This window comes from Betta splendens, chromosome 7 (assembly GCF_900634795.4).
Source record: "Betta splendens chromosome 7, fBetSpl5.4, whole genome shotgun sequence".
Lineage (NCBI taxonomy): Eukaryota > Metazoa > Chordata > Actinopteri > Anabantiformes > Osphronemidae > Betta > Betta splendens.
Window position 1 is genome coordinate 1,190,820 of NC_040887.2, and position 24,917 is coordinate 1,215,736.

Sequence of the window (24,917 nt, forward strand, 5' to 3'; positions counted from 1 at the left end):
TCACTTCACACGAGCTCCTCGGGCAGTGTGGCAGCTCACTGCTCCCACAGGGCATGGGTTACAGTATGTGTGGAGGACAAACAAGGGAACTTGTCTTCTCTTCAGCGCTGCCTCGGATCCCAGAGACTGAGGTTTGCAGTGACATTACAGATGCCAGTGGATGTGGCAGATGGCAAAACTCTGAGCATCTAAAAATAACTGCATATGTCAGACGCCATCAAGAAATAAAATGTGTGTCTTCAGCCTGAGAAAAGACTGAGTTTGGTCCCTCAGTGGCTAAATCTCTACGTCTCACTTATTGCCTTGTTAACATAATATGAACACTAAATGAACCAGTCATTCATTACTGCTGACAACTGATGCAGGTGCATGCTAATTATGTGCATATATTTGCATATGTGATGAGCAAAATGGATGAACTCGACTCTAATTATTCAAAATGAAAGCTGGAGTAAGTGAATGGACTCACATGTTCATCATGTGTAGTAAAAGCTTTTGCTCATGAATTACATGTAGTGGAAACAATTTAAAATGTGAGTGATGCACTTGGACCCAGAAAATGAAAAACAACATGTAATTATATCAGATTTTATCATTTATGTGGACATTTTGATGAAAACGATGGAGGTCTCTGTACCATACGTAATATGAGAATCTCGCTTTGTGCTAAACAACAGACATCAGTTCAGTGATTATGAGGGTTACTTTGTGCACTAGATATCGTTTGAAGCCTCAAAGTTTGAAGGTGTTGGTTCTTTGTTGGAATAACTGCATTAGGTGATAAATTAAATGATTTAAAAACATGTGTAAATGCAGGAGCAGTCACACGTGGGCTCCTGGTGCTCGAGTCCTGCACAGCAGAGCTGAAGACCTACTGACAACGGGTTCACATCAAACCAAAAACCCTTTTACATTAGTTACAGTACACGTGTACAGAAAATGTAATATTAGTACAGTCTGTAAACAAACTAATTGTCATGTGATAGATAAATGCTAATATTTCATTATTTGACAGTTACAGAAACACAGATGTAATGTCGTACGCACAGAATTCAACCAATTTATATCTGCACGACTTCATTGAACATTACAAAGGGTTCTTAAATTCTTTGTACATGTTTCTCACTAAGGACCTAGAATGGTTTTGACTACAGACACTCAGCAGCAGTGAGAAAACATTGTACCGCAGTAGAACCAATGTACTTCCCTCCAAAACCTAAAGTACCACGAGTATAAAAAGGAAGTTAAAGTGCAGCTTAGTCAAAGTTAAAGCACATCAATACTGTAGAACGTATGCACATACAGTACAAGGTGCCACCACTACAATAAGTTAGCATTCTTTTCTTGTGATTCTCATCACATTTAACTGGAAAATCCTCAAATCAGAGAGTGGTCAATTCTCAGGAGCAGTTCAAAGCTCAGTGCTTCAGAACGGTTCTGCGGCGCTCAGGGAGGAACCGTGTGCTTCTAGCGCGGCGCTTCTGGACCCCAACGCCGGCTCAGTGCCTTCGCTGCTGGTTTGGCTCTCAGCATTCGTACCGCGGTGCTTCTTGTCTGCAGAACCTCCAGACAACACGTCTTCTCCACTTCTTCGTTCCCTGTTGACAGTTATTAAGCAGCTCGTCATTTCCTCAGACCAGGCTCCAGCTCCTGCTGCCTCAGGGTTGGTGGACACTCAGTTTGTGTTCTGACAGAATCTGTCGGAACCGTGCAATCATACTAAAGAGTCCACACACAACCACTGTTTTCTATCAATGGCTGTGCAGCTGCACGGCTGACATGAAGTACAATCAGAACTGTCAGATGAATATGACGAGCCTCAGGCACAATGTGTCACATCTGTGCCGTAAACAGGCTCAGAGCCACGGAGGAGCCCCGACAGTTTGCTGTGATGCAACAGGCAGTAACACAAACCAGGTGCAAGAAGTTGACACAGTTTAATGTCTCTGTGAAAGGAGCAAAGGAGCGTCGGCCGTCATCACTGGAGGACGTGGGAGTCACAGAGGCCTAATTATCGCCTCCAGTCCATCACTGGCTGAGCGTCAGAGGGAGCTGCCACACCATCAGCGTGTTCTCACTGTCTGCAGAACCGGCCTGCCCGACCCGGCGGTACCCTCTGCCACCGGAGAAGATGGCCGTGGAGGTGACCTTGTTGCGCCGGACCTCCCCCTCCCTCCCCCACTCTACGGGCCGCCCCCTCACCCACACATCAGGGTCCTCGCTCACTTCGTAGATGGAGCCGTCCTCCAGGCTGTGCTCCAGCACGTCCGGGGGGGCCCTCTGGTTGCCCTCGGGTTGGGCCGTCAGCGGCTTCCCTGGAAGCTGGCAGGTGGAGCGCAGGCGGTACTGCAGCAGGAGGTGCTTGGGCTTCTCCCCCCTCAGCCGGGGCACCTCCGGGTCCTGGGTGTAGCCGCTCCGCTCCGGTCTCTGCCCGCCGTCGTCTTCAGCCATGCCTCCGTTCGCATCCTCCTCGCTACCGTTGAAGACGGAGTCGCGTCTGAGAAGGTCCGAGGCCAAGGTGCTGGAGGTCGCCACCAGGAAGTCCACCGGACCACAGTAAGCATTCAGAGAAGTCATGCCTTTGCCTGAGAGGGGGCAGACAAGGAGGCGACTTGGAGACGTGCACGTGTGTAGTGACCAAACATGGCTTCCAGCCGCACAAAGGTCTGCAATGTCTGTTTATGGGATTTATGGTGGTGTGGTACCATTACTGCAAATTACTGCTCTACAGCCGCTGGTGTTTATTCCCTACGTGGCCATGATTTCACATTGTGTCACTGTTCACCTTCAAGCAACAGGACACGCTGTATGCATGGTGTGTTCTGTGGGTGCAGGTTGACCTGTGATCTTGGGGATTCCCTGCAGCGAGGGCACAGGGAAGGTGAGGATGACGCCCTGACTGGTCCCCACCCACATCAGGCCCTGGCAGATCAGCAAGCTGCTCACACAGACCTGACCTGGAACAGGCAGCACATCACTACTAATTCTACTCTACTCGAGGCAGTGCTTCTAGCTGTTGCACAGAGTCAGTCTTCAACCAATAACTGGAAATACCAGAAACCCAGCGTTACAGAGCGGTTCTGGTTCCGTTTCTGGATCTCATTTGGACTTGCCTGCTGTCAGATGGTTGGTGCGGGCTGAGATGTTGACTTCCTGCAGTTGCTCCAAGGTCTCTGTGTGGAACAGGTGGATGGAGGAGCCCTGGGTGAAGGCCATCCACACCCCCCCACCCGAACGGACCATGTGGCTGACACTAAAGTCCGGGTCGGAGTGGGCTTCAAAGCTCTGCAGCACAGACAGAGAGAGGGTCACGGTCGACAGGCTTAGGTAAGAGAGGCACGGCGCAGCTCGCTTCATCTGTGAGCGAGCAAAACACCCTGGCAGATCCACAGAGTCTGAGCTGAAAGGCAGCGATGGACGGAGGAGACGCAGCCTCTGGCAGCCCGTGAGCGGCAGAGATACAGCGAGCTGTCAGTTAGTGATGGAGTCTGGAGTGAAGCGCATCTGACACAGCTCTAAGAGGGTGAGAGCACTGTGAGGAATTACCTCTGACATGGAGATCATCAGTGCTGGAACACGGATAAACATGTCTGACTTTGTTCAGCTCTGCCTGCGTGGAAAACGAGGACAGAACCAGTCCTGCTCCGTTCCAAACCCAAAAGTGTGGTTGGAATACATGTGAAACATTTCTTTGTCAGAGTCCAATTCGACAGCGATCAGTCAGAACATTCTGACACGTTGAGGCCTTGTGTCCGGTACCAGATGTCAGCAGCCGACCCTCAATGAATACAGTGGATACAAAGTGGAATGAAGAGTCTGAGGCCAGTGGAGCATGAGGTGCTGCTCGTGTACCTGTGCATGGAGGCTGGATCCCTGGATGATGCTGACCCGGTTGCCACAACTGGCCCACACAGCGTCTTCAAGGGTCAGAAGGCTGCTCACTGGCCCAGAACCCAGTGACACCAGCCTGCACGAGTCCACATCCCACAGTCTGTCTGGGAGGGAGCGCAGCCTGTGGTTAGAACCCAGCCGCCACCACGTGCTGCACGTGGGAACCTTCACCCGGACCAGCGGGGCGGTGACTCACCTCCGACCTTCCTCTGGTACACGGCCACTTTGCCGTCGGCCAGGCCAGCGAAGAGGAAAGACAGCGAGTGTTTGAGGCAGAGGACGGGACAGCGGTCAGGGTTCCCCATGCTCAGCAGACACTGCACAGCTGTGTCCACGCTGCTGTACACAAGGATGCTGGGAACGGGCACACGCGTTACACTGGCGAATCAAAGCCTGAGCGAAGGAGCAGAATCCTGACTCACCTGCCGTCCTGCAGCCCAGCACAGATGATGTTTCCCATCTTGGCGGGACTCTGAGGCCTGTCGGCCTCCTTCTCCCCGGCGCCGGGACACGGCTCCTTCACATACTCCAGGCAGAGGACCGGGGCCCTCAGAGGGACGGTCTTGACCAGACGAGGAGCAGCTCGGTTCAGGGAGAAGATCTCCACCTGGCCGTGGCTGGAGCTGCCTCCTCCACCAGCAACCTGAACAACACGGAGCACTTGGTGAGAAGCAGCTTCTTCCCACAGGATCCAAAGCAGAACTCCACAAGACACCGAACTTGATCTTTGCACAAACAGCGGAAACAGGAAGCTTTTTACTGCACATCGAACCGAGGATGGTTGTGCGAATCATCACAGGCAACACAGAAGAGAGAGTCTGAGCTGTACATGCTCACCCAGAGGTAACCCTGCGGCAACGACGTACTGGCCGTGCAGAATCCAAGCAGACTGGACTGAAACGGGCTGTGAAGAGCCGCTTCCAGCTGAGCAAAGACAAACAGAGTTCAGACTACACCGGGAATCGACTTCGCTGCTAATAAAACCATGCAGGGCTGTGAATATTCAACAATCTTCATATAATATTTTAACAACATATAAATGTATACAGGTTAAATATAGCAGCTGATGTACATTTCTACTATGGGCTGGTAATGATTACATTTACTGAGTAGTTTGTATTCGTTAACTGGTACTAAATACATGTCTCTATTACAGTATGGGTCCAACCCAGAGCCTTAGGAACGGTTCTGTGTTCTGCCAGCACACGCTGGACTGAGAGAGCAGAGATTTCATCATTGTCTACTGCTTTTTCACGGTCTGTTTCCGTCTGAACATGTGTTCTTCAAGGCTCGTCTGACAGACGGCTGCTCGCTGAGCCGAACGCCGCCTCGCGTCAGAATGGTGAACAGCGCCAGCGGTCACAGCTTTCACCTTCAGCGCGTGGCTTCGCTGGCAGAACAGGGGAAGTCTGCAGGTCAGCAGTGGGAAGCTGAACAGCGCTCTGGTCCTCCCGTCGTCTTCAGCACATTCCCACCCCGGGGTGTTTTCCTGACCTGAGGAGACGACAGCGAGAGTTAAATGCACTTGGCTGAAGCGTTGCTGAAACCTGTTTAGGACTCACTCTGAGCTATCTTAGCGAGGTGCAGCCGGTTGACCCAGGTGATCTTACTGACGGGGCTGGGGGTGCTGAAGACCACCATCACGCTCACCGGGCGGCCGCACCTGGGAGCAGAAAGCAGAGTCAGCCCGCTGCTGCCGGACCAACGCTCTCCTCTGAGGCTCACACTCACTTGTCAGGTTTTCCTGGTACGGACAGACGCAGGCGACACTTGTTGGCGTTCTGGATTTCCTCCTCCTTCAGCCGGATGAGTCTCTGCAGAGCCAGACACCAGTCCTGAGACACTGTGGTGTTCAGGTTCTGAGGAGAGGAGGGCGGCAGAAGGATGGAGCTCAAGCGTTTGTTTTCTGGAGGGAGATCATTTTAAGGCGGAACATGGACAGAACACCTTGACTTCCTGGTCCCACCTGGTAGGTCCCGTGGAGCGTCCCCACCAGCAGCGACACCTCCTCCACCACGGCCAGGTCGTGCTGCAGCTCCTCCAGGTCCTGGTACAGTCTGGGAGGCCCCAGGAACATCTTACCTGAAACAGGAGTCGGGTTCAGCCGGGGCTCTCCTGCTTGTGGGCGGCTCTCAGGTTTGCTGGTACCTGTGCTGCTGGAGATGGAGCTGTGGCGCCTGGTTGAGCTGAGGCGGTCGATGGTCTGCACACTGTCCTGTCCCACCTCCACCACCTGAGTCTGCAGCAGAGGAGTCGTCCACTTCACCGTGTACTTGGGACCAACCGGAACCAGGCTGTTGATGTCAGGGGGACCTCTGGTGGACAAACATGAGAAAAGCTGCAGGTCGACACTGAGGACCTGGATTCTGAGTCTAAACGCCGCTTACTTCAGGTTGATGTTGGCGCAGATCACAATGTCGTTGAGGAGGAAGATCTTTCGCTCTTTCGACTTGAGAACTTGACCTCTCTCACCATAAACCATCTCAGTCAGCAACTCACAGTGAATCAGCTGTCGGTGCTCCGAGTTCAGCAGCTGGGAACACAAACACGCCGCTGACAGGTTTCTAAACAAAGACGTCATCAGGACACGGTAGTTCGGAACCCTTGAATTACAGGAAGCTCTAGTGAGTCCCAGCCCTCGGAGGTTTGAGGGGTCGCGTGTGTTACCTTGTTGAAGCTGCGGTCCCCCATGCTGTGAGACAGCTGCTGGATCTCAGCCTCCTGATCCGCCACGCGCTTCTGCTCGTTGAGTTTCTCGGCCAGGGTCTCCAGCTCAGTGAGAGCCAGCTGCAGGGGGAGTCTGTCAGCGTGGGCCCTGGGAGTGTTCTTCAACATGTCCTGGTGAAAGGCAACAACAACAACACGAGAAGAATCAAGTCCCCGAAGGCCACAGAGAACATAATAATTCATCCTCCTCAAGTTAGAAAAACAATTCAGTGGGTAAAAGACTGAGTCCAGTTCCAGTCCGGTCCCGGCTGGAGAACCACCAGCCCAGTGTACAGCACAGTGAGACTTTACCAGCGCAGCTGCTCCCAGTGAATCACAGCATCAGTGAATATATACTGTACTGGATGATGGATGTGAGAATACATTTTCTACCTCTAGTCCAACATTGTTAAACTGTAGGTGTTGTAACATTTCAGTTGTTTTGTCTTTAATATTGTTAAACTGGTACAGGCTGTATTCTGTCTTCACTACTGTTGAAACTTTCTCGCTATGGGATGAATAGAGGTTTATCTTATTCTGATGGGACAGGACAAACGGAACCACACTGTTCTCCACCTGACTGTAGTGGCAGCAGGTAGAGAACAGGGCAACAGACACAGAAATAACCGCCTTTCACTTCCCTCATGAGAAACGCAGTCAAGTTTCACAGCAACAGTTCAAGACTTGAAATGAAACTAAATGTTCCAGTGGAGAGAGTCACTAGGCTTTAATGCTGGGCTTCAATGTGTTACTGTGAATCCATCTCTGGAGCCAAACCTGCATCCGTCGTCAGTCACTCACCTGCAGCAGCAGGATGAACTGAGGGAAGCGCTGGATGGGTTTGACCATGAGGCCGTACAGCGTGATTCTGTCTGGACTGGACGCCTGCTTCTTCTGAAAGGCAAAGTCAATGACGTCACAACAGCAGGGAGCTCTGGGTGAAGGAAGGTTGGGTGGTTTCCACACACCACAAGGTTCAGTTTCATGAAAGATGTCGTGATCCGTGGATATAAAATGGAACAAGGAACCTCTGAAGTCCTGAAGCCTGGACAAAGGTAAACTGAAGCTTCGTTACAGGTTGTCTTTCAGCAGCTTAGAATTGTTGTGTTTGGTGAAGGCCAGATCACATTTCATCAGACATTTATGCAGAAAAGTCTCATAACTTGTCCTCAAGAGAAGAAGAGGAGCCCTTCGCTGAGTTATGAGGAGCTGCAGTTGCAGCAGCAGTGTCTGAATCTCCTCTACTGCAAATAAAAGCTACACACCTTAAAAAAACTGGTCCAATCTGTATTTAATACTGTCGTTGCTTCATATCGGTCAGTTTCTACCTTTAACACTGGCCCAAAGCAAATTTTGCTTTTGCTGCAGCCTCTTAGTCATAATAAAAATATCACTGTCGGACACAAACTCGTAGAAAGTGTAAAGATCGAACCTTTAGAAAGTCCAGGAAAGCAGGTTTGGACACGCAGGCCTTCTTAATCAGGGCCATGGCGTTGGTGAAGTTGTTGATGTAGTCGCTGTACACGTTCAACACCATGAGCTTTGAAAACTGTGGAGGAAAACGGAGCAGCTGAAAAGACACGGCCTCGCTCTGCTCTCAAACCACCGAACCAGGACTCACCGAGGCCACAAACAAGTCTCCGATGGTCTCGCTGTGGTCCCACTCGGCCACGCGGGACGCCAGGGCGATCTGGAACATCGAGTGGCACTGATGGATCTCCCGCACGCGGTAGAAGATCTGACGAACCTTTTTGGGGCTCAGGACCCAGTTCTGTGGCTCCAGCAAAGGTTTCTGGTACTCCTGGAAACCAGAGGACACCCAGGTTCGGACATTAGAGGCTCCCACTGCATCACTGCATCACAGGCCTACATTTACCACGACTACTGCGTCCAGTAGGAACCAAGCTTCCACACAGGCCTGCAGACGTGATGGGACTCACCAGAAGAATCCTGTTCAGAGAGTTCAGGTAGCTGCACTCACTTTGCACAATGGAGCTGAGAATGAGGCGTCTGACAACCTGAGGAGGACGGCGAGACATCAGACAGTACAGGATGTAATAGTACACATATATAAAGGGTGAAGGCTCTTCATGGGGACGACACCCTGCAGCTCTTTGGGCCCAGAGAGGGAGGACCCACCTGCTGACTGCTCAGGCCCTCTGGCATGGGCCCGAGCTGCGGTGGGGGGTGCTTCAGCTCGCACACAGACACATGCATGTAGCCGCCGTCGTCCTTTCCCTCACCTGCAAAATCACACACTCGCTCTATTCTGGTCCAGTAACGTCCACAAACATGAATGAATGAACTCAAACTTTTCAACCTGTGGAATCTTTTCTCTGCAGAAACGAGACTTTTCGAATCATGGCTAACTTGGTCTTTTCTAAACCATCCTTGGTACCGGTTTTCGCTGCCTTCATCAGCTGCTGCACCTACGAGAGAGCGACTTCAGCAGGTCTGCTTGGCAGAATGACAGGCAGGCGTGGGGACTCCTACCTTGCTGTCACAGCTCTGCCTGAGGTGATCCACGTGAGGCGCAGTGAAACGCGCGCCCAGCTTCTTCCTTTTGACAGCGCAGCGCTCCTTCAGTCTGCGCACACCTGCAGGCAGCTGGACGCCCGGCAGCCGAGCAGGAAGACGGTCCAGAGTTCAATAACAGGGAAGATCACACAGGCATCAGCTGCTGCACCACGAAGCTGGAAACTAACTGAGTTAAACCTGCAGACGACACACGACCAAACTACAGATCTGCAAAAGCGAAGGACAGAGAAGGACTAAAAAGCCTGGACGACGGCTGGAGCAGCAGTAAGTCAACCGGCGCCTCCAAAGTGGCTTCTGGCTCCTACTGGGGCATTTGAGCCCTCAGTTCCCTCTTTGTGAGCCGACCAAAGAGTTCCGTTAGATGTCCCTGGGTCAGAAGATCCGCTGCTTTGGTTCCCACAGAGAACTTTTACAGAGAAAATACTGACTGAACGGCGTCTTTGCACAAGAAAAAGCCTCTTTATCAAACCTGACTATAAAAACTTTCTATTACAGAACCACTGAAGCTGCAAACGTCCGAGGAGTAGGAGACAATTACCAAAGACTCCCTGTATGAAAGTGAACGTCTCCTCAGTCTCCACCGTCACAGCATGAAGGCAACGCTCCGTCCGGCAGCTGCTCCGCCTTTAAAAGCAGCGCTGCCGCTTCCCAAACACTAACGCGTCCACAGGAGTAAGACGCAAAAGCAGAAGCCAGAAGTGCTGACGGGAGGACGGCTGCAGACACACTTCACTTCCTCCTTCCAGCGCGGCGGCCTACTGCACTCGCTCACCAGCAACTACAGCTACAAGCAAAGCAACGCAACGCAACGCTGAAGGGAAAGTCTGAAATGCTGGAAAAGTCGAGAAAAAGAGGAAGCAAAAGTACAGAAAGAAAATGCAAAGAGCAACGGAAAGTAGGCAAACTGAAGTCACGGGATAAAAATATCACATCATTTCCATACAGATCGTGAGCAGGTCGAATATCTCCATGTACCACTCGTGTACCTTGCTGCTGACGCCTGGAGCCGCTTCACTGTCCGAACCATCATCGCAGCTCTCGAACTCGCTGGAGCTCCAGGCGTCGGGTCTCTGGACGTCCTCGTAGATGTTGTCCACTGACACACACACACACACACACACACACACACACACACACACACACACACACACACACACACACACACACACACACACACACACACACACACACACACACACACACACACACACACACACGTGATCACAATGAAGGAGTGACGGCTCTGACATGATGAGCGCTCGCGTACCTTCACCCAGACGCTGCAGGGTCTCAGTGGGAACGTCGTCATAGATCACCTCTGGGCTGCAGGGGCCTGCGTCTGCGTCTGCGCCTGCGTCTGCGCCTGCGTCTGCGTCTGCGCCTGCGTCTGCGCCTGCGTCTGCGTCTGCGCCGGCCGTGTGCTGATCAGACAAACTGGACTCTGCTTCGGTCTTACCGGTGTCTTGTTCAGGACCAGACCCAATGACTTTGACACTGGATTCATCAATAGCTTCAGGTTTTACTGAGGAACCACCTAGAAACAGGCAGAAGGTGGCTTCATTCCATCAAGTTAAGTCTGCTTTATGTAGTAACTGTACACTAGTGCTAGTACACAGTGGTTTTACTATCCTGGTACTAAAGGTTTTAGTTAATCAATGCACTTTTAGTGTTAAATCGAATACAACTACTCCACTTCCTGATGATAAACTCAACCAGAGCAGGATTCTGTGCTTCTACGTGACACTCACTGGTTTCTGTGTGAGCGTGGCGCCATCTAAGGGGGGAAACCAGCGAAAGGAGTGTGTGTGTGTGTGTGTGTGTGTGTGTGTGTGTGTGTGTGTGTGTGTGTGTGTGTGTGTGTGTGTGTGTGTGTGTGTGTGTGTGTGTGTGTGTGTGTGAGGTGTGTGTGTGTGTGCCATTTGAATTTGTGCCATAGAAAACCTGGCACATGGTACTGTACATTCACACAGTTACACATTTACACCAAACAGACGATGGTTACAAGGACTTTAACCAGCAGATTAACCACTGAGGCAGCAGCTACAGCCCAGCGACCGTTCGACCACAGACACTCCAAGACCACAGCTGCTCTACGACCACGGCTACTCTATGTCCACAGACCCTCTACGACCACAGGCCCTCTGAGACCACAGACCCTCTGAGACCACAGACCCTCTGAGACCACAGGCCCTCTGAGACCACAGACCCTCTGAGACCACAGACCCTCTGAGACCACAGGCCCTCTGAGACCACAGACCCTCTGAGACCACAGACCCTCTACATCCACAGACCCTCTACTACCACAGACCCTCTGAGACCACAGGCCCTCTGAGACCACAGACCCTCTACATCCACAGACCCTCTACATCCACAGACCCTCTACATCCACAGACCCTCTACTACCACAGACCCTCTGAGACCACAGACCCTCTACATCCACAGACCCTCTACATCCACAGACCCTCTACATCCACAGACCCTCTACTACCACAGACCCTCTGAGACCACAGGCCCTCTGAGACCACAGACCCTCTACAACCACAGACCCTCTACATCCACAGACCCTCTACATCCACAGACCCTCTACTACCACAGACCCTCTGAGACCACAGGCCCTCTGAGACCACAGACCCTCTACATCCACAGACCCTCTACATCCACAGACCCTCTACATCCACAGACCCTCTACTACCACAGACCCTCTGAGACCACAGGCCCTCTGAGACCACAGACCCTCTACATCCACAGACCCTCTACATCCACAGACCCTCTACAACCACAGACCCTCTACATCCACAGACCCTCTACATCCACAGACCCTCTACATCCACAGACCCTCTACGACCACAGGCCCTCTACTACCACAGACCCTCTACATCCACAGACCCTCTACATCCACAGACCCTCTACATCCACAGGCCCTCTACTACCACAGACCCTCTGAGACCACAGACCCACCGCAGACCCTCTACAACCACAGACCCTCTACGACCACAGACCCTCTACGACCACGGCTGCTCTATGTCGGTTATTTTGGTTTAATGTTTTCTCGGTTTAAATGGTTTGTATGGTTTAAATGGTTCATATGGTTCAAAGGGTTTATATGGTTTTAATGGTTTATCTGGTTTAAATGGTTTGTATGGTTTAAATGGTTCATATGGTTTAAAGGGTTTATATGGTTTTAATGGTTTATCTGGGTTTTCGTCTTTATATGGTTTAAATGGTTTATATGGTTTTAATGGTTTAATGGTTTAAAAAGTTTATATGGTTTTGTGGTTTAAATGGGTTTATGGCCTCCCTGTGATTAGCCGAGGTGCTTTTTCTTGACGTGACATTTGGACAGTAGAAATGTCAGGCTGCCGTGGCAGGATGTCTATTTGTAGTCGCTCCTGATTTTAATGACGCAGTTTCATTTTCAGCTTCCATATGGCAGAGAGTCAGGACGGGATCAGTTGTAGGACGCTCATCAGCTGACATTTCCTAATGATGATCTCACCCTGCCTTAATGAATGGTTAAGGCCTAATGAGTTTTGTTGGTCGAGTAGACGTGAGCTCAAAGTTTTGTACGTGTATTAACTTCAGGTTGACGTTTTGTGTCATTTGCAGCTAAGGACACTGTTAAAACAGAAGTCTTCTCTTTTCATTCAGGTTGTTAAAGTAAATCCCAACCAGTACGTGAAGGTGAGTGTGAGTTGCTTTGTGGTGTCACCAAGGCTTCGACTCTGACAGAAGCTTTAGTGATGCAGCTTTTATCACCTATTTAGGTGGACGGTGTTGCCTTCAGGGACCCGCCGGCCCCAGTTTATGTGTGAGTAGGATACTCTCTGTCCTCCTGCTTATCAGAGCATAGGGGACCACGGGGGCTCCAGCAGCCTGAGGTGGTACCATTGATATCTGTCAGCACGCAGCAGTGGGGGGAGGAGGCACTAAAGAGCTTTTAATGACTTTGGAGGAAGCGTCTGCCGTAGAACCATGTCTCTGAGGCAGTTTCACGCTGGAGCATATTTCATCACTGTTTTGATGCGTTAGAGAAACACTGGAATCAGTTTGTTCTCGCTATTAATCCTTTCATGTAACGTTAGCGTTATAGTTCCTAATGCAAACAACAGTTTTAGGTTCATTTAAGCATTTCCCATCTGTGATGTGTGGACACTGGTCCTTCCACAGCCCGCGGGAAGGAGAAGCCGTGATCCAACGCCCAGGGAGTCTGGGATCAGCCACGAGCAAGGTGACGGAGAGCCGCCCCAGAGCACGCGATGCTCGGCTCCGAGGGAGCCTCAGCCCTTGTTCTGCCTCTGGGGCAGAAATGCACAAATCAGACATTATGACATTAATTTGACAGAGGAAACAAAAATCGACCTTCATCCCTCGTGTTGTTGCTCATTTCAGGTTCTGTAAAACATATTTTGTTTGGTTGTTTTCATTTTTTACAGTGTGTTCTGTTCTCAGAGTTAAATGTTAAATATCCGAGCCTATGCAAAGTGCATTAGCAGCATGTGTGGTGTGACGGCAAACATTTCAAATCCAGATCATTGAAATGCATTTTTAATAAGATGTCACTGAATGTCAGTGTTGACTGGTTGTTTCGGTGTCGGCACTGACATTGATCTGTGCCTCAGAGGAGTCAGACCTCTGACCCTCAATGGGACGAGAGGATGAAGCCAAAGATATGAAAGGTGCCTCATTAGCTCTGAACTGTTCCCCCATCTAATAAAAGGTAGTTTTAGAAGAAAATAATGAGGCCTACAAGCAAATACCCACAAGCCTGAAGTTTATCTCTCCAGACAATTAACAAGTCCAATGAATCTGACCCATTACTCACCGGGTCAAGTTCTGACCTGGTTGTAAATGATTACCAGTAAGTGGAAGTTAGTAATAGTCGGAAGGAGAGAAGGTCAGAAGGAATAAAGTCAGAATAAAAAGTCAAATAAAAAATTGTTTCAGAATGAGAATAACATTGTTTAGTATTTTGTTAATTGTGCAGCGTCCTACAACCAGTGTGTGCGTCAGGAAGGAACCACTAGGACTCCAGAACGGGCTGTTGGGCACTAGATTAGCTTAGCAGAGGGTGATCAGGAGGCTCAAAGCACCTGTCTGTACATTCAGATCAGGATTCACACAGGTGTGATCGGAGATCAGGTCCTGTCCCACACGTGTCCATTCTCTATGATTACATCCGGCCAAACAGCTGAGGTCCTGGAAAAGATCCTAGGAGGATTCCGCAACCTGCCACAAGCTATGAGTCAGTGAATGAGTGAATGAGTTACACGTATTTGGTTGTTATTGGGTAAACGGTCAACTTTTCAGTGAAACTCTTAATGTTTCGTTGTAAAGTTGTGCGACGTTCTGCTCCAGCAGCTGGATTCGAGGATTCGTCAGCTTTGGTTGATAATGTAATCAGCTGAGAGGAAGTGCAGCGCCGGCGTTGACACGGATCAGCATCTCTCTTCAACCGTCATTTATCAGGTGCCACATTCTCTGCTGGCTCCACCTCCTCTGCGTTAGCGTTGGCATCTTAGCATCTTAGCATCTTAGCATGTTAGCGTGACGACGGGGCTGCCTCAGGTGATGCTGTGGGTAAAACTGGCCCTACCTCCATAAGTTAACACAAGTACACTCTGATTTCCAGTAAAAAAAATGCTTTGTCACTAATTATTAAGTAATTAATGGGTCTTTTCTTTTTCTTTCTCGGACCGTTTCCAGAGATACGATGCATTGTGTTATGTTTTAGGACATTTGCAGATCCTGCTCAGACTTGTCCCTGTACAAACTACTGTATGATGTTACCTGACCCAAACCTCAGCTGCCCTGGTTCTGGTTCAGGTTCAGGATGTTCTGTTGGGCTCAGGTTAGATGAGCTCAGCCTGAAGGTTGGAGAAACCTTCCATTCTTAGTCAGATGCTTATCTGGTGGAGAAGACGTCTTCTGTCCCTCTGACATGGAGGTGAATGTTTACCACAGTCGCCATCTTGGTCCAACGCAGTGGTTCCGTTCATAAACACTTCATTCTCTCGGCTGTATTAGGAGGTCCAGTGTTTCTGTAGGAGTTGTAGTTTGAGGTGATCCCTCCTGAAGCGACAGCACTGACGTCAGTATTGGTCTGGTTTCAGATCCAGCTCCATCGTTCAGACGGCGCTGTCCGTGTTCTAATTAAGGCCTTTGATGGAGGGGAACCTTTGGTGCGAGGGCCGACGGCTCATTTTTCATCCAGGCGACACTTTAAATGTCAATCAACCTGCTCAGGAGCCACAACCAATATGAACCTCGTCTAATATTGTAAAGTGGTTGTTTTCTGTGCTTTGTTCTGTTTTTTCAAACTCATCTTCATCACAGTTTCCTGGTTCTCACGTTAGTGATCGTGGTTCTGGTGACAGCTGACAGTATGGGCTCTAACGAATGGAAACGAGCTCAGACGTTCCCTATTAAAACCATGTGGAACATTCAGTGCCGCCCTGAGGCCCGAGTCAATTTCACATGATAGTCCTCCGGTTGAGAAGCTGATGAAATGTCAATTATTCATCATCCACCTCCGCACTCTGTGCTCGGCTTCACAGGGTCCAAGGCTAATCGCTCTTCGTTTGTCCTCCGTCCCTCTCTAGACATTAGCAGAGCAGCTGTGTGTGTGTGTGTGTGTGTGTGTGTGTGTGTGTGGGGGGTCGTCTTCATGTTCACAACCTCCAATACAAAGCACATCTGGATTCAGCATCTGCAGGCGCGAGTGAAGGTGTGAGGGAGAACGGGGGAGGACCCAGTGCCTTGCTCAAAGGCTGTGCAACTGTTGGCATAAACTTGTTCTCTGACAAAGCACGTTTTAGTTTGTGTAACACTGACAGTGTGTGTCTGTTTCCTACGAATAAAGCGTGACGTTGACTAAAACAGACTTTAAAGCTTCTGGAGGTTTTCTGACAGGAGGTTCTGACTCCACTCCCACGTGGAGCAGCATTAGTCTCACCTCGTTACCCCACCCCCCCCCCCCCCCCCCCCCTGACGGAACCAGGCCGTGTATAAAGGAGGCACCTGTCCACCGCTGGAGGATGCGGAGGAGCCAGACTGGAGCCCGGCGACATGAGCCCAAACGGCTGCGTGAGCTGCTTCTCGCTGCTTCTGATGCTCAACGCGGTCGGAGCCAAACCTGTGTCTGAGTTACAGGTGAGTTTACCTGCAGCGCATGAAGGCGTGCACGAAGACACCGGCGTGTCTGAGCGTCTTTTCCCGCAGGCTTTGAAGCAGCTCCTGGAGGAGCAGATCAACGCGGCGCCGTTCGACTCGTCGTCGGAGGCGCAGGTGAGACGCAGGGACGATGGAGCCCAGGCGGCGTTCGGAACCGCGGAGGAGCAGCCGTGGGAAGCGTCCGAACCGAGCCACCCGGAAAACGTCCTGGCGCGTCTCCTCCAGGACCTGATGAGAACCACCAAGCGCTCCTGGAACCGGCACAAGAAGGGCGCGCTGCGGAGCTGCTTCGGGGTCCGGTTGGAGCGGATCGGGTCGTTCAGCGGGCTGGGCTGCTGAGGTTAGAGACGCTCGAGCGTGGGTTCTGGAGAACGACTGAGCGCAGCAGAAAGCGATCCGTTCAAAACGGTTTCCCCAAAGGGATCGGTCAAGTTCTTATTTTATTTTATTTTATTTTATTTTATTTTATTTTATTTTATTTTATTTTATTTTATTTTATTTTATTTTATTTTATTTTATTTTATTTTATTTCATCTCATCTCATCTTATCTTATCTTATCTTATCTTATCTTATCTTATCTTATCTTATCTTATCTTATCTTATCTTATCTTATTTTATCTTATTTTATTTTATTTTATTTTATTTTATTTTATTTTATTTTATTTTATTTTTTTATCTTATCTTATCTCATCTCATCTCATCTCATCTCATCTATAAACAAGGGAAAATAGTTTCAGTTTCAAATTAATTAATTTATTAATGTCGGTGGATCGTATTGATGATGTGTTTCTCTGTTCTAACGCTGTTCTCCTGTGTTCCTTGTTCTAACTTTGTCATTTTTTTTCTGTTCTAACTCTGTTGTTTTTGTTTTCTGTTCTCTGTTCTAACGCTGTCATTTTTTGTTCTGTGTTCTAATGCTGTTGTTTTTTGTTTTCTGTTCTAATGCTGTTCTTCTGTGTTCTTTGTTCCAACCCTGTTGTTTTCTGGTCTCTGTTCTAACCCTGTTGTTTTTTGGTCTCTGGTCTCTGTTCTAACCCTGTTGTTTCTTGTTCTCTGTTCTAACCTCGGTTGTTTTTTGGTCTCTGTTCTCTGTTTATCCCTGTCGTTTTCTGGTCTCTGGTCTCTGTTCTAACACTGTTGTTTCTTGTTCTACGTTCTAACCTCGGTTGTTTTTTGGTCTCTGTTCTCTGTTCTAACCCTGTTTTTTGGTCTCTGTTCTCTGTTCTAACCCTGTTTTTTTGGTCTCTGTTCTAACCTTGGTTGTTTTTTGTTCTCTGTTCTATCCCTGTTGTTGTTTTTTTTGTCTCTGTTCTCGGTTCTAACTCTGTTCTCTGTTCTCTGTTCTCTGTTCTCTGTCCTCAGGTGAGCTTCTCCGGTTCTGCACATCGGCTGCCCTCGCTCAGAGCTTTGACTGACACTTTAAAGGACTCTGCTTCAGTCTCTTCTGTCCTGTGTCCTGTGATTGATGTGAGATGTTCAGGATAATAACCTATTGTAAAAGTATTTATTATTTATTATGTCATTGGATGTAGATGTTATTGCACTGTAGTAAAATACTTATTTTGCATAGGTGAGTGTGTGACTGTGTTTGTTTCGCTGGGGCACAAATAAAAGCAGCTTCTTCATTTTCCGCATTCTAATAAACAGCAGCGTGGGTTCCTTCATGAGGTAACACCACCATTCATTTCTGCTTTACTGTGTGTTTGGGAGCCACATGTGAGGACTTACATCCCATCATGAGCGGAGACAAGCTCGTATCTTCACACATTCACACGTGCAGAGCCGATGCTCCTGCAGGTTTTCCGCCGTGTCCAGTCCTATTGCATTGATATAAGCTTCTGTGTTGGGAGAATTGGCGATGTTGAACCGAGGCTGAAAGCTGATCCGCTGTTGATGCATCAGAACCCGTGGGTGCATCAGGACCTCTCGGGCTTTAAAGGAGCTTCTACGTGGGACCTGCCTGTTGCTCTGCTCACACACCACCCTCACGCCATCACGTACGCGCCTGCATTTAGCCGCGGTGTCACACTCGGCCTTTCCTGTTTCCCGTATCTCGCTGACAGCGGTTCCCGTGTTCGGGGGGGTCGGAGTAAATTTCGGATACAAAGTGGTGTGAGTGGCTGTCAGACGAATGCCCCATATCTAAGAGAGGATTCTTTAAAAGGAGCCGTTTCCGAACGCTTGTGTTCATAATCAGGTGTTAGAAATGCCAGCTGCATTACTGGCATAGCTACACGTGTGGAGCTGAGGTATAAAAGAGCTCTGGGCTCCGACATCCGACATCCGACATCCCACCTCCAGGCCTCTGAGCCTCCGAGCCCAGACACAAGCATGCATCTGTCCTGCATCCACGTCTTTGGCCTCCTCCTCTTCAACCTGCAGCTGGTCAACACATCTCCCATCAGCACCGGCTTGACCGACACCGACATCGACGTCTTAAAGGTCTGACACTCTGATGTTGTAGTGGAGAAGGAACATTTTAGTACCAACAGTGTCTGTGGACCTTCCAGCCCACATCTTCCACAGTGGGATCGTTCACAGTGATTCGGTCTGTGTGGATCCAAACAGCTTCTTTCTCGCTGCAGGTGCTGCTCCGTGGACTGGAGCAGACGGAGGCGGAGCAGAGCGCTGCAGACAGCGACGGTGTGGAGGCCGGCGGCGGCCCGGACGAAGGCGCCGTCAGGGAGTTCTTCTCTGCCAAGAACCTGAGGAGCGTGCGCGGCGACCTGTCCAGGAAGCCGTCCAGCTGCTTCGGCCAACGCATCGACAGAATAGGCTCCATGAGCTCGCTGGGATGCAACTCTGTGGGCAAATCCAGTAAGTCCGAGCAGCGGCGGCCTGGACTCTGCCCTCAGTCACCTGACTCTAACAGCTGATCTCTGCTTCTGCTGCAGGTCACAAGTACAGATGAAGGCTCACATCCTGGGTCAGCGTCACACATGGTTTCATTGGATCTCTATTTATTACTGATAAATTCATTTGTGTCTGACTTATTAAAGGTTATTGTGTGATTGTTTCTGTGATGTTCAGTGTATTTATTAAAGGTTTACACTCACTGTTGGACTGAGGCTGCTTACTGCTCACACATCCACAGCTCATGTCTGACTTGGTTCTGAGTGGCCCTGGTCTGATGTCAAAGGGATCTAATGAATCCAAACAAGTGGAGAACATTAAACGTTTAAACGAGCAGACGTCTCGTCTGTTCTGCTGTCGGACGTCATCTGTCAAACACAGCAGGAAAATCAGAATCCGAGCTCGTTCCAAATACTGGGAACCATCTGACACAGGAAGACGTGAGACCCGCTTCGGCCCAGACACAGCGGTTCTGAAATCTGATTGTTTGGGTTTGATTATTAAACTGATATTTGCATCTCAATGTGTGAATCAACATAAAACATCTTTTGTACCAGATGAAGCAAAAGTAACGTATTTGAACGGAGCATGAGCTCCTTGAAGCTGAGACAGTGTCAAATTAACTCCACAGAGAAAGAGCAACTTCATGGTTGTGAAAATCAAGGATCAAGTTTAATGAGTCGACATCTGAAGGTTTGATGTGATGCTTTGATCTACACATCAGTTACCTTCACTGATCAGCTGGTAGGAAACCAGGCTCTGTCACGGGACCAGGGTTCCACTGGTGAATGGACAAAATGAAAGTAAGGTTTGAGAAAAGATGATGAGAAGAGAAGCGCTGACTGTGTTGATTCAACAATCTTCAAAGTGAACGGAAGCTCAGCTCCTTCCTTATTTATACGAGTCCTGTGTTGTTTCCTCATCCACAGCTCCAGCATCAGCGCGGAGCGGCGGTTTTCACCTACTATGGTGTTTTCATCCCCGGGTGCATGAAGTGTTTGCATGATGAGCTCATGCCACCGGCTGCTCCTCATGATGAGACGCAGACGAACACAAACACACACATCAGCCGCCACCAGGCCACTTACAGACATATGACCCCGGCCTTATCGCGTGCAGGTGTCAGAATGCACTTGACTCGGTCTACAAAAGCAGCAGCCTCGGCGCGAGGCGGCCGCTGGACGCGTACGTGTCTGAGTATAAAAGGTGCTGCAGCATCAGAAGCGGGCGAGGAGGATAAGATGAGGCGCGTGGTGCTGTGGAGCCTGGTGGTGCTGCTGTGTCAGCGCACGCTGGTGGGCAGCCACGTCCTGGGTCGGGCCTCAACCACCGGAGACCTGGCTCAGCTCAAGGTAGGAGCCGCCATAAATATCACGGTATAGGTGGAACTGGGAATTGGGTTATGGGTCCAATCAGACAAATCATGACTGTGGTTCCTCTCTGACGCTCCCTGTAACGCAGGCGTTCCAGTGAAGCACGTACCACAGAGAAACCTATGACATCAGTATTTGTCACCACAGTCAACAGAATCCACATCAGATCTTCTTCTTGCTCTGATTTAATGTTGAAATGTCTTCATCTCGCTGGATCGGCAGAGAGCAGAAGCTCAGAATCAGGCTGGTGCTGCTGTTTCCTGAATCCAGAATCCAGAATCTGAGCTTTTCACTTTGGTCCATGTTGTGGTGCTGCTTCCAGTCTCAGTGGCACCAAACCCATAAGGAGACTGAGAGGTGCCACAGGCTGGGGTTCTGGGCACATCGGGTTTCGGTTCAGTGACGTTGCTTCTCCTCCTCAGTCGCTGCTGGAACGCTTTGAGGAGACTCTGGCTGACGCGGGCCGGGACGACTCTGAAGGCGATTACGAAGGGACAGACCAAGAGTCCGTGCGCAGCCGAGACTGGACCCAGGCCCAGGAGGGCGACCCAGAACCTTTAGTAGCAGAGCAAGCGGAGGCTCCCGCCGAGGGCCACAGCAGGGCAGCGGGTCAGAGGAGCCGCTTACAGGAGCTGCTGCTGGCCACCAGGAAACGGGCCTCCAGCTGCTTCGGCTCCAGGATGGATCGGATCGGAAACGCCAGCGGCCTGGGCTGCAACAAGGGTGAGAAGCATTGAGAACGTCCAGAACCGAGAGGTTTCTGCTCATTAAGGTTCCTTTATCTGAGCCGATTTAACGTGGAAATGGATGAATCCAACTGACTAGACTCAAATTATATGATGATAATTAGACTTTAGAGGAGCTGCGTCGGCGTCCTGTTTATCTCTAACGCTGCGTGTCCTCCCCCTCAGGGTGAAGCAGCACCTGTTGGGCCGTCAGCCTGGATCTGCTGCTGCGTGTGTGTCTCTATGTGTTTCTGTTACCGCCCTAAAGGTAACGCGCTTTCTGAACCACCAGTTTGTCAGCTGCTAATAAAAATAAACCTCTTTTGTCATAGGAAGAACTCAGTTGTCTTTATCTCCTGAATGGGATGAATGCCGTGACTAATGCAGCCTGGCCTCCTTCAGTCAGCCGCTGTTCCGGAGCTCTCATTACTGTGCCGTCCTCACCGCTCCCACCTCATTTCATGCATCACAGTCACTGGACATCAGCTGCTATTATCTCTCTATCATTCCTGATGTGTTGAGGTTTGCAGTCCCTCGCGCTGAGCTTAACCAAGAATCAACCAGTTACAGACATCTCATATCATTTCATCTGTGCGGTCATATATCATATATTCATATAGCAGGTGTGGATGTGATTCATGCAGCCATTAGCCACATGTGATGGGAGCGAGTAGGAGGTGTCTCTGCGTGTTGGGAGGCTGTACCTGTCATTGGTTCTGGCCCGGTTCACCTGCCTGGACTGGCCGGGCTTTAGTTTTCTCTGGAAACTGGCAGCAGTGAGGCGTTCACATTGTGATTGTGGTGATAAGCACTTTCCACTCTGGACCCGACCTGAGGACCGGACCCTATCAGGGAGGCCCATGTTCCCTGGACACACTAATGTGGAAACTGGCCTTTCCATGCATTAGGCTGACGCCCAGCATGAAAACACATCTGGAGCTTTACTGCCATCGAATTTTTTGATGTGGAAAGACTGAAATGAAATAGGACAAGCTGCTAAGTTCTGTAAATGAGCAAAGATGTTATCATAAAGACACAGATGAGAGGATGACGGTCTGTTGTCATGATACAGGAATAAATACAGTACAGACATCAACTGGAGTCACAGGCAGCTGCTTGACTGGTTCCTAATGAGACCTCCTGCAGAGCAGTTCTTAGTCGCACAGCGCCCTCTGCTGGAGAGCTTTAAAGTCAAACCTCAAACCAGCTGGTTTTATTGTGGCTGGTCTATTTGTCAAGATTCATTTCTAATCAAATAAACCAGCATCAACCTTTACAAATATGATTTATTAGTGCAAACTGTCCTAGATGTGTTAAGGTATATAGGGTACTGTACAACATTATACAGCAGGTACAGTTAGTTCCACGTTTAGCACATTTAATGTACACGTTCTAAAAGCCGTTCTGTTTCTTTAATATGCTTTTTCATCCTATTCTTGCTGACCACAACTTTTAGCCTGACGTCACTTCCAGTGTCCAGCACTGACACCTAGCGGTCACATCTGGTAACGACCCACAGCGTGACAACTTATTTAGTTGATTTTTCAAGGGTTGCGTTCATCAACAGCGTGTTGTTTTAACGGACTTCAAGGTCTTCGTGCGACACTAACGGTAACAGTGTTGCGAGCCGCAAGATTCACTCTAGTGAACAATAGAAATATTATAGCTTATGTCCTAAGAAAACATACGGGGAACTGCAAAAAAAAAAAAAAAAAGATGGAATTTACTGTGTATATTTGGAAATATTCACTGATGAAATGTATAAAAACACAGTTGACCTCTATTCTAAAACTTGGCTTTGAATAAAAATATAATAAATCCTCACAGTATTACTTATTGTAGTACTACTACCACCACAGCAAGTACCGGCATGGGGGTCAAGCAAGGATGGTAGCTTGACACTCTAATACGTGAAGTGTAAGATAGTTGAATGTTAAATAATGGATTACTCAAAAAGTATACAGTTCAATTTGCTGGTAGTGGTCAATGAAGTAAAGTGCAAATGTAAAGGAATGGTGATCTACTAAATTGAAGAACTGGTTTTCTTCAAAGCCAAAGTTTTACGTACAATATGATAGTTGAGTAATGAAAAAGTATAAAATAAAGTGGGTTGATGTTTGCTGTGGTAGTAGTCTATGAAGTACTAAGTAGTACTGTGAAGGAACGGTGTTCTACAAATTTTCAGAAACAGATTTCATTCTTTTTTCAAGTTTTGGGGAAAACGCCAATTACATTTTATAATATACTTCATTAGTGAATATTTACAAACATACAAAAAATGATTGCATTTACAGTGGGCTCCGCTGCATTCAGGATTAGATCTAATATCATTTTCATTATTCGCTATAAAGAGTCCCTCCTCAGTGGCCGCAACATCGTTACCGTAAGTATCGCAAGAATCGCGCACTTAAACTATAGCAACGGCTCATTTGACCGTTAATAGTTCATAAAGACAAATAACGCGAAGCTCCCACTTTTCCTTTAAATGTTGATCCACTGTGTGTTCGGACGAATCGGCTGCGTCCGCGCCCAGAGCAGCTCCGCGCTGCTCCACTGCAGCAGAGCGGGACCGAACCGAGGAGGAGGAGGAAGAGGAGGAAGAGGAGGAGGAGACGGGCGCGAGGGAAACACAACAGGAAAGCGCTCCTCAGACACGTCCCTGGGCTCCGAACTGCGCTAAGCCGCGGCCCAAACGGGGACGGTGCCTAGTTCTGGTTCTGGCTCCCACGTGTCCTCAGAAGGTTTAGTCGACGCCGGGTCGGACGCGCAGAGGCGTCGGTTCGGTGCTCGTCAGGAACCAACAAGAAGGAAAAGTCTCTTGACACCGGCTGAGGGAGCCGTGGTTCCGGTTTGGACGCAGAAACGGGCCATGAATGTGAAGTGAGTAAGTTGAAACTGACGCTGATATGAGTTGTACCGGACCGGGTGGAACCTTAGAATCAATAAGTGGGCTGAACGGGACCGAGCAGCTGAGGTTCTGCTGGGATGCAGGCGCACAGGAGGCGGAGTGGACCGGCTCCGCCTCCTGGGACCCGGTGAACGGAGGTCAAAGGGCATGTGAAGGGTGGGTCCACCTGGGTCAGGGTGGGCGCCGTGGGCCAAGCACGCAGGCCCGCTCCCTGGGGTTCTGAGTAAACACGCAGGAATGCGCCTCACGCTCGCTCTGCGCTCTGACTGAAGGCTGTCATCGCAGTGTGGGTCGGGACAAACCAGACGCTTGTTCATTGTCCATTCAGCTGTCGGCCCACGGCGCCCGTTCCGCTGCGGTTCTGGAGGCTCGTTTGGACCGGCGGCTGCGTTGATCGTGATGGTGTCATTTCACTGTTACAGAACCAATAAAAGCTCGTTTGCTGCTCAGCTGTCATCTGGTTCCGTGGAGTCTGGGAAAGGACAGGTCTGGATTTGCTGAAGGAATGTTTCACTCACGGCGCCGCGGGCGACTCTCAGCAGCAGATAAACAGCAGCAGGTCCACGTAGATGAAGACCGGTTCCCTCTGTGCTCCTGAGCACGGGATGCTGGGATTCATGTTTATTAGTCAACATGTCTCTTGTCACCGCCTGGTGAATAGATTACCCACAATGCAGCTGTACCTCTGCGTGCGGGTGTGTGGCTGGTTCCTCAGGCACCGTAGACCTGGAACCCAGTCTGAGCCTGGAACA

General features: G+C 49.7%; 4 protein-coding genes across 6 annotated transcripts; 3 read left to right on the top strand and 1 right to left on the bottom strand.

Annotated features, from left to right (window-relative positions):
- Positions 1-572: 572 nt before the first annotated feature.
- arhgef10lb (Rho guanine nucleotide exchange factor (GEF) 10-like b) lies at positions 573-10,677 on the bottom strand. 3 transcript variants are annotated; one of them, XM_029155282.3, is made up of 23 exons: positions 10,403-10,677; positions 10,122-10,231; positions 9,091-9,204; positions 8,918-9,026; positions 8,737-8,840; positions 8,538-8,615; positions 8,219-8,398; positions 8,030-8,146; positions 7,399-7,491; positions 6,559-6,729; positions 6,279-6,424; positions 6,040-6,206; positions 5,858-5,973; positions 5,623-5,750; positions 5,454-5,554; positions 5,264-5,385; positions 4,729-4,815; positions 4,314-4,534; positions 4,088-4,245; positions 3,853-3,995; positions 3,114-3,285; positions 2,841-2,957; positions 573-2,585 (listed from the first exon to the last, which is right to left on the bottom strand). In XM_029155282.3, exons 4-23 carry the CDS (start codon positions 9,012-9,014, stop codon positions 2,029-2,031), a joined length of 3,075 nt encoding a protein of 1,024 aa, XP_029011115.1. In that variant the 5' UTR covers positions 9,015-9,026; positions 9,091-9,204; positions 10,122-10,231; positions 10,403-10,677; the 3' UTR covers positions 573-2,028. The 3 variants fall into 3 exon arrangements, with proteins under 3 accessions (XP_029011115.1, XP_055366415.1, XP_055366416.1); XM_055510440.1 differs by having other exon boundaries at positions 5,858-6,206; positions 9,091-10,231; positions 10,403-10,434; XM_055510441.1 differs by lacking the exons at positions 8,918-9,026; positions 9,091-9,204; positions 10,122-10,231; positions 10,403-10,677 and having other exon boundaries at positions 5,858-6,206; positions 8,579-8,615.
- Positions 10,678-16,130: 5,453 nt separating this feature from the next.
- nppal (natriuretic peptide A-like) lies at positions 16,131-17,875 on the top strand. The gene is made up of 3 exons (XM_029155516.3): positions 16,131-16,284; positions 16,354-16,645; positions 17,669-17,875. The coding sequence occupies exons 1-2, from the start codon at positions 16,201-16,203 to the stop codon at positions 16,642-16,644; spliced, it is 375 nt and encodes a 124-aa protein (XP_029011349.1). The 5' UTR covers positions 16,131-16,200; the 3' UTR covers position 16,645; positions 17,669-17,875.
- A 688-nt stretch (positions 17,876-18,563) lies between these two features.
- On the top strand, positions 18,564-19,359 carry nppb (natriuretic peptide B). Its single transcript, XM_029155517.3, has 3 exons — positions 18,564-18,748; positions 18,892-19,123; positions 19,201-19,359. Exons 1-3 carry the CDS (start codon positions 18,638-18,640, stop codon positions 19,215-19,217), a joined length of 360 nt encoding a protein of 119 aa, XP_029011350.1. The 5' UTR covers positions 18,564-18,637; the 3' UTR covers positions 19,218-19,359.
- A 971-nt stretch (positions 19,360-20,330) lies between these two features.
- Positions 20,331-22,975, top strand: nppa (natriuretic peptide A). Its single transcript, XM_029155513.3, has 3 exons — positions 20,331-20,511; positions 20,955-21,255; positions 21,444-22,975. The coding sequence occupies exons 1-3, from the start codon at positions 20,401-20,403 to the stop codon at positions 21,446-21,448; spliced, it is 417 nt and encodes a 138-aa protein (XP_029011346.1). The 5' UTR covers positions 20,331-20,400; the 3' UTR covers positions 21,449-22,975.
- Positions 22,976-24,917: the final 1,942 nt, after the last annotated feature.

Excerpts from the sequence above, each read along its gene's own strand:
- arhgef10lb (XM_055510440.1), bottom strand. The coding sequence starts at position 9,014 with ATGAAGGCAGCGAAAACCGGTACCAAGGATGGTTTAGAAAAGACCAAG. Across the intron at positions 8,399-8,537 it reads CTCTGAACAGGATTCTTCTG|GAGTACCAGAAACCTTTGCT; the intron begins GTGAGTCCCATC and ends TCTGGTTTCCAG. Across the intron at positions 2,958-3,113 it reads CACCAACCATCTGACAGCAG|GTCAGGTCTGTGTGAGCAGC; the intron begins GCAAGTCCAAAT and ends TGCCTGTTCCAG.
- nppal (XM_029155516.3), top strand. The coding sequence starts at position 16,201 with ATGAGCCCAAACGGCTGCGTGAGCTGCTTCTCGCTGCTTCTGATGCTC. Across the intron at positions 16,285-16,353 it reads AACCTGTGTCTGAGTTACAG|GCTTTGAAGCAGCTCCTGGA; the intron begins GTGAGTTTACCT and ends CTTTTCCCGCAG.
- nppb (XM_029155517.3), top strand. The coding sequence starts at position 18,638 with ATGCATCTGTCCTGCATCCACGTCTTTGGCCTCCTCCTCTTCAACCTG. Across the intron at positions 18,749-18,891 it reads CCGACATCGACGTCTTAAAG|GTGCTGCTCCGTGGACTGGA; the intron begins GTCTGACACTCT and ends TTCTCGCTGCAG.
- nppa (XM_029155513.3), top strand. The coding sequence starts at position 20,401 with ATGAGGCGCGTGGTGCTGTGGAGCCTGGTGGTGCTGCTGTGTCAGCGC. Across the intron at positions 20,512-20,954 it reads GAGACCTGGCTCAGCTCAAG|TCGCTGCTGGAACGCTTTGA; the intron begins GTAGGAGCCGCC and ends TCTCCTCCTCAG.